Source organism: Tupaia chinensis, unplaced genomic scaffold, assembly GCF_000334495.1.
Source record: "Tupaia chinensis unplaced genomic scaffold, TupChi_1.0 Scaffold000542_1, whole genome shotgun sequence".
NCBI lineage: Eukaryota > Metazoa > Chordata > Mammalia > Scandentia > Tupaiidae > Tupaia > Tupaia belangeri.
Genome location: NW_006160055.1, coordinates 3,612,885 through 3,621,083, shown reverse-complemented (window position 1 = coordinate 3,621,083; position 8,199 = coordinate 3,612,885). Strand labels below are relative to the sequence as shown.

General features: G+C 39.6%; 1 protein-coding gene across 1 annotated transcript in view; it reads right to left on the bottom strand.

Annotated features, from left to right (window-relative positions):
• Window positions 1-512: 512 nt before the first annotated feature.
• The window catches only part of FN1 (fibronectin 1), a 92,156-nt gene continuing 84,469 nt past the window's right edge, over window positions 513-8,199 (bottom strand). Inside the window, 5 exon segments of the mRNA XM_027775298.1 lie at window positions 513-1,274; window positions 1,637-1,747; window positions 4,350-4,456; window positions 4,985-5,110; window positions 8,088-8,199. The exon segment at window positions 8,088-8,199 is cut by the window's right edge and continues 27 nt beyond it. Coding sequence (XP_027631099.1) covers window positions 1,203-1,274; window positions 1,637-1,747; window positions 4,350-4,456; window positions 4,985-5,110; window positions 8,088-8,199 — 528 coding nt within the window. The 3' untranslated portion in view covers window positions 513-1,202.

Below are 8,199 nucleotides of genomic sequence, written 5' to 3'. Positions count from 1 at the left end.
CGCATGTGCTCGCCAGAAAGACAGAGATAGAGAGATAGGAAGCGAGACCCCCCCCACCAGAGGAGATGGCCACGCCACAATCCCTTTTCCTCCATTCTCCTCTCAGGATCTTGGTCATGCACGCACACACGTCTGGCATGAGTTTAAGCCACCGGGTCTGGGACTCGAACCACGGTAGACTACATGTGAGTCCAGTGACATAGCCATTACACTAACTGCTGATCCCATGATTCTACTTCTCAAAACCTAGCTGATGAGCTTAATAAATATTTGAGTCCACTTAAATCTGGCAAAACAGAAAATACAAAGCTAGTTCCATTGCTACAGAGATGAAATGATTAAAACGAACCTGTGCTTTTCTAGTGGCAGACTGAGAACATCTCATACTAAAATTACCAAGTCAGAGAGCCTTGCATATTAGATTTTCACGTTTGCAGAATTGAAAAAAGAACATTCATGAGGTTTATTCCCCTCCCCAAAAGTACCTTATATAAAATGGAATGACCTTCAAGTCATGAAATGTAAATCTTTTATTAAAACAGTTGTCTTTCCACAGTAGTAAAGCTTTGGCACGTACAGTATAAAAAATAATCACCAACCATAATTATACCAAGTTCCTCTTATCAACTGCATACTACGTGTCTTCAATACAAATTTTTCCATATAAAAATACTGGAAAAATTGATAAATAACAGGTAAGAGAAAGGTATGTCTAGGCAATTACTAGAATCATTTGGAAAAAGTGAGTACTGTGGATATTTTAAGTATCACAGTAACAAGGACATGCCGTTCCTACAGCATTGCAGGCCAGACAGTTAAATGAAAGCAGAAGTGTTTGGGTAACTTTCCTACTGAAAATGTTGGTAATATCATTTCAATACATTTTGTGCCTGGGTTGGCTGCATATGCTTCGCTATTGATCCCAAACCAAATCACGAGTTAGAATCATTCCATTTCAAATACTGAGCGGTATTAAATACTTTGAAACTGAGCAGGCAACATACTGCCTTCATTTATGAGAAAAGTCTCAAAAACACTCCCAGGGTGATGCTTGGAGAAGCTGTGAGTTGAGCCGAAGAGCTGGAGAACATACTCCAGAGCAAAGAGCTTAAAGAAACAAACACTGTAAGATGGGTCTGCTAACATCACTCCAGTTTGGATGAACTTGGCAGAGCGAATCTTGCTCCTCTAGGTTGGAAATATTACTCCCTGGAATCGTCTCTGTCCGCCTGTACATCTAAAGGCAGGAAGCACTCAATTGGGCAATTAACATTCTGTCAAAATGGAAGAAGGAAGAAATCATTATTGGCAAATAACTACAAAGTGTGCAGAACAAAATAGCAAAGGGAGGGATGCATCTATGACAGCCATTTATAAGTGGAATACTTCCTTTTAGCTGCAAGAACTTAGTAAGATACTAGGCAATAGGGACATTCAAGTGTTCAATAAATTATAACTTAAATTAAGTTTCATAATATAGTGTTCCACTTAAGCCATTTATAAGATATTTTTCAATGGTCAAAGTAAGAACAAAAACAAAAGCTTTTGGTTACTTAAAAAAAAGGTCCCTACAAGGGACCTACTATGTACCTAATTGTGTTCAGGGGAGAGACACTCAAGGTACAAATGCACTTACAGTGTTTGTTCTCTGATGGTATCTCTGGGAATACTGGTTGTAGGAGTGGCCAGTGGAGCCTTCAGGACTGGGTTCGGCCCCTGGTCTGCGGCAGTTGTCACAGCGCCAGCCCTAAGAGAGGAGAGGTATGACATGAAATGGGGTTTATGATACGTCAAGGACATCAGAACCCTGTGCTGGAGTTGAAGACATTTGGGTCTTATGTGTTGGTGAAATATAAGTAATCATCAAGGTAGCTTTGAGGATAACTTCATGCATTTGTAAGTCTTAGAACACATTTCAGCGTATTTCCTTGTCTTTTATCTACCTTTGTCTAGTTATGCTTTCCCTTTCCCCTGAAATGTTATAAGGCTCTGTCCCAACTTCATCAGTACTGCACTAGATGACAGAAAAGGTTTTCATAGGACCCTACAGCTTTTAGGAGGACTTGAGATCTTATGGACAGACATCCTCATTTTTTTTTTTTTTTTTGAGAGATTTTTGCTACAGGGTGCATGTGCTTGGTGGAGAGAGAGAGAGACACAGAAAGTGAGAAATCACTCCCCAGGCGGGATGACCATGCCACCATCCTTTCTCCATTCCCCTCTTGGGATTTTGGGCACACACACACGCATGCACCAGGCGTGAGTTTAAGCTGCTGAGTCTGAGGCTCAAATTGTAGTCAACTATGTGGGAGTCCAGTGATGTAACCATTATGCCATTTGTTGGTCAAAACATCCTCATTTTTTAAGCAAGGAAAATAGAGACCCAGAGGAGAGGAATGACTTGCTCAGAGAGAGCAGAGAAGTAGCACGGTGGACCACGGGTGAAATTGGGGTGACTCCTGGTCATGCTCTTTCTACTGCACCACATCACTACACCTTTCCTAAGCTTCTGTAGCTAGCGACATGGTGGCTCATCATCTGGCCAGAGATGTGATGGGCGATGGGAACAGGACCAGACTGGGCCAGTGAGATTCCTCCCTGAGATCTCTGCTGGAAATGCAAGACTCTTTGTGTTTTCTTTCACTGTTATTCTTAAGCTGGAAGGAAGTAAAAACTGGACTGATGCAGGTCATCTGTAGACCATGTAACATAATACCAGTAAATACCTACTACCAGAGTCCATGAGTCTTGCTTTCATATGAAATGTAACAGTTCCTACACTAGCCTTATTTTATTTAGCACTTTACTTTAGAACAGTGTAGGTATCACACATGAAAGCTTTCATGTGCATAAATCATGAAAAGAAGATGCCGAGGTGAGACCAAAATCGAATTATTTCTAACGAATTCACACTCTACCACGCATTTTTACAATAAGATGGATATGTTCTATGATCACAGTCTTTATAAGTGTTAATGAGAGAGAGAGAGACTTCATAGCTTCTCCCCCATTAGAATGGGGAACGCCTCCCCCCACCTCAACCACTAAGGTCGAAAGAGATGAGTTTCTATTAGCTTCCCCAGGTCTTCATGAACATGGGGCAGACACAAGCCCTGAAGACCTTCCCTACTGCCATGTTAAATTTCCTAAAGACCACTTTTCATCCTAAAGACCATTTTTCATTGTTCCTTGGGTACCCGTTGGATACCCATAATTAGTTAATGCCAAATGCATCAACCAGTGAATCTCACCATGGGGTGGAGAACATGCCTTCAAAGAACTGCTATGTTCTATTGCTTTTATTTGAGTTACAACAGTATTTCATTCTGAAATTTCAAACAATATGGAGGAGGACAGCATTTTTTGTTAGGTTGTAGAGCACATATTAGAAATGATTGGAAGTACTGGCTTACATAATGAATACTAAACCCTTCATAATCCACTTATTCTCATTTAATTTCTTTCCCTGTTTTTTTTTTTTTCTAAATAACTATTTATTTATTTTTACTTACTTATTCATTTATTTTAATTTGCCTAGAGAGAGACACACACAGAGAGAGGGTGGGAGGGAAGTGAGAAAGCAAGTCGCCAGTCTGGGACTCAAACCATGGCCGGCAACGTGGGAGTCCAGAGTCTCAATCACCACGCCACCTACCAAGTCCCTAATCTAATTTCTGACCATGGCACAGTAGACACAGGATTGGTTTGCTGGGCCAGCGCCTTCCTTTCCCAGGTAGTGTACTTACTGTCTGTCAACTTCTCCTCCAACCAAATTGTAGCCATCTTAACCTAGGCACTTCATGTTCTTTCCCAGGAAGCCTTGCTGGTAACAGTCTACCCAGAACTGTACTCGTCGGGTCCACTTAGAACCTTACTTCATTAGCATGACTGCAATGTGTGCTAATTTAATGTCCCCAATAATCTCATTAAGAGGACCATTTCTCATTGCCTCTGTTTATTCCGAATTACTTAGCCTAGTGCTAGACCTAGGCCAAGAATCTATTTTTGGACTGAGGGAAGGTACACAGAAGTAGCATTTCCTAGATCCAAAGCGTTACTCAAAATATTAAAACACCATGCCACAGGGACCCCTGTCCATCAATGTGGAACTGGAGGCCAGTGCTATACAGCATTTGTCATGATAGCTGCTGAAAAATACAAACAACTTGAGACTAGTCGGCATGGGGAGAGACTATCAAGAAGAGGAAGAACTGGGGGGGAATATTCCAGAACCTCGTGTCAGCAGCTATGTGCCAACAGGAAATAAGGTACTGGGACACGATTTAAGGGGCAGTGGCACACCTGTGTGTGCTGCACATTTGTGCAGGGGCTTCAACATCTGGTCTTACCCGCTGGCCCCCAAAGCATGTGCAGGAACAAATAGCGCCAAGATACTCCTTCTGCCACTGCTCTCCCACGTGGTATGTCTTCCCATCATCGTAGCATGTTGCCTCATCTAGAAATGGGCACAAGTTGGAAGCACATGTAAGATGAACAGGAATGCAGGCTTGACTTGACAGTAAGTGGGGTTCTATTTCTGTCCAAAATCTGTACCATCACAGCCCGAATCCCACATAGTTATGTGAACCATTCATAATAAAGGTACTGCTATACAGATCTTGGGGCTGCATTTCCAAAAGCCTGATCTAATAAACTGGAAAGGGTCTAATGGGAAGATAGATATCATATTTTAAAAGTTGAATGTACAGACCAATAAAGCTTTCTTGTACCATTTCACTGCAGATAATGGTCCAATACTCAGGTTGGAAAAGTGCTAAAGTGCCCGGTAATAACATTAAATCATGACTCATTTTTAAAATGAAAGCTTGTCTCCGCTCTCCCGAATCAAAAGATTAACAAACCCCACTGTTCACTTCTGAAGGAGACCTAAAGTCTCCAATCATTTCTGTGGGTGAGAGTTATAGCCAGGTAATGAAAATGGGAGTGCTTAATAAGGTACTAAAAATGATCTGTGATGACGTACGAGGATCGCACTTGAATTCTCCCTTTCCGTTCCCAACACAGGTGCAGCTCATCATCTGGCCGTTTTCTCCCTGACGATCCCACTTCTCTCCAATCTTATAGTTCACACCATTGTCATGGCACCATTCTGCAGGGGTAGGGAAGGCATAAGCAAAGCGTTATTTGTGTGTTATGACTCACATGGCACAGGGTTTTCGAAGCCATGGATCTGAAAGAAAAAGCAAAGAAAAGTAAAGTTCATAATCCCTACAATGAGTCATTTTTGGGAGACTGGATTTTAAGGTGTTATTTTTACCATTTAACATTTTTCAGAACATTTTTAAGATTCTACTTATTCGGCCAGAGTAATGGCATTAGAATATTTGAATGACTTTCATTTGAATTCTCACTATTAAGGTTTAAAACTGTGCAAAACTAAAGTAGACTGGAATAGTCTTGTAGGAATAAATTATGAATGCAAACAATTACTATTCGATTTGTGGAGACCTTAGATACAATGATATTCAGTTAACCAGGAAACAAAGATCAGCAGGTTTCTATACACCACCACTATTTTGATGTAAATGGGAAGAATAAAGGAATAAACTTGCATAACGAAACAAAACAAAAAAGCGGTAAGAGACTCAATGATTATTATCTTTACAAATAAAAGACTGGTTCTGAGGAGAATCCAAAAGACACAATTTATATATATTTGAACTACTATACATAAAAGATTACTTTTAATCTCTAAGATTTATCCTAAAACAATGCATTTCAGTTTATATAACACACTACTTCCATTGTCATCAATAATCCAGCCTTCTTCAAACTAAGAAATGGTATGAGACAATTATGATATCTAGGCAAATATGTAAGTTATACCAAAGAATCACGTAAATAATGAATTTATAAAACTTGAGACAATTATGATATCTAGGCAAATATGTATGTTATACCAAAGAATCACATAAATAATGAATTTATAAAACTGCTGTGACAATTGCACCTAAAGTCTTATATACGTTAAAAACCACCTAGTTAGGGACCAGGAGATGGCATAATGATTATGTCACTAGACTCCCAGGTAGTCAACCATGGTTTGAGTCCCACACCTGAAAGCATAAACTCACACCACGCACGTGTACGTGCATGCCCAGAATCCTGAGAGGAGGGGATTGTGGTGTGGCCATCCCCTCCAAGGGGGTGATTTCTCCCTTTCTGTCTCCAGCAAGTGCACAAACCCTATAGCAAAATCTCTCTCACAAAACAAAAAACAAAAACCTAGTTGATGCCACATGTTAAAACAAGAAATACAATAGTTCATTTTTAAAAAATCACCTGTTTTGTGACAAACTCAGCTATAGACTAAGAAACCTCTTTTGTGCTATGCAAAATCATGGAAAGAAGGCAGAGCCAGTAGTTTTAATTCAAAGACTCAATAAAAAAAAAATTGCTCCGGAAAATTACAAGAGTAAACAGGAGAACAAGTAAAGTGGTTTCAGTAAAAGTGATATTCTTATACTGAAATATCAAAAGAAAAGAAGGATAGGGTGCCTGAATGTACCTAAGAACAATGCAAAGCTCTGCAACTTCTTATGTCTTTCAGCATAAGGAGCTTAAGACTGGCTGTAGGGGCCAGCAGGTGGTGTACTGGTTAAGGTGCTGGACTCTCATATGGTCAACTGAGATATGATTCCCAGAGCTGGAGACTTGAAACTCAGGCCAGGCATGTGTGTGTGCATGCCAAAAATCTCAAGAGGAAAACAGAAGGGAGGTGATTGTAGCATGGGCAAATGCTCTGAGGAGTGATTTCTCAATTTCCCCCTTTCTGTTTATCTGTCTGTAGTGAGCGCATGTGTCCTATAGTGAAACAAAATAAAAGTCTGTTATATTTCATTCCAACAGAGTATGATTTCCATATATGGCTTTAGATGCCCCTTTATTAGGTATGATAGCTAACACCTTTAAAAGGGGAAAAAAAAAACAAAAAACAAAAACTAACTGGCAATAATTCCATCTTCTAAAAACAGGGGAAAAAAGGTTTATAAATTCTAAATAAATAAATACTAGATCTCAAAGCATAATAAAGTTATGATTATTTTAACTAAAAACATCTGAAAAATTAAAATCACTATAATTTGAAAATCAAATATTTTTCTACTGAGGTTGATTTTACTGATGTTACTAGCAATGTTCAAGCTGCTTGGGTTTTATGTGTAGATGTGCATGTGTTTATTTGTATTTTTGGTTTGTGTTGATCAAGAAGTGTTTCTGAGTATTGCTGTTCACCTCCTGCCTCACTCAGCATTAAAGACTAAAGAGATTGGGGCCAGCAGTTGGCGTGTTGGTTAAGGCACAGGACTCCCGCATGGCTGACCATGGTTCGAGTCCCAGACCTGATGGCTTGGGTTCTCACTTTTCCCCTCTCTCTGTGTGTGTCTCTGGTCAAATTGAAAAATAATAATAATAGGAACTGGCAGATGGCAAAATGACTTTGTCCCTGGACTCCCATGCAGTTGACTGTAGTTTGAATCCCTGACCCAGTGGAATAAAACTCATGCCAGGTACCAATGATAATGCGCCAAAAATCATTGAAGCCTAGAGAAGGGACCACGGCATGACCATTCCCTGGGGTGGTGATTTTTTTGCTTTCAGTCTCTCTGGCAAGTGAACACACCCTATAGTAAAAATCTCTCTCTAAAAAAATAAAGTAATAATAATAATGAATAAAATTAAATAAAATAATTTTTAATCAAAGACTAAAGAGATTTAGGATTTCTCTGTGTCTTTGATAGTCTTAATTAGACCTGACTCCAACGAGTTTGACCTTATTGATTCATTTTAAGAAAATTTCAAATGTCATATTATCACAATGAACTTATTTTTAGTAAACAGGTATACTGGCATATAACCCTTGAAATGAAGCAGTATTTAACAAGTAACATTTCCCATCATTTTTCCTATGATGCAAAATATTACTTTGAGTCAAACAGTATTCCTTTGTTTGCTTCATGTTTGGAAGAACCCATGTCTGCCAAACATGCTTTCTTGGCACATGAGTGCAAATGCATAGAACAAGAACAGATGGATTGACAAGTGGATGGACAAAGCAAGCTACTCACTAGATGAGTCACATCTGAAATGACCACTGCCAAAGCCTAAGCACTGGCATGAGAGTTTAAAGCCAGATTCAGACAATCGCTCCCACTCCTCTCCAATGGCATAATGGGAAAC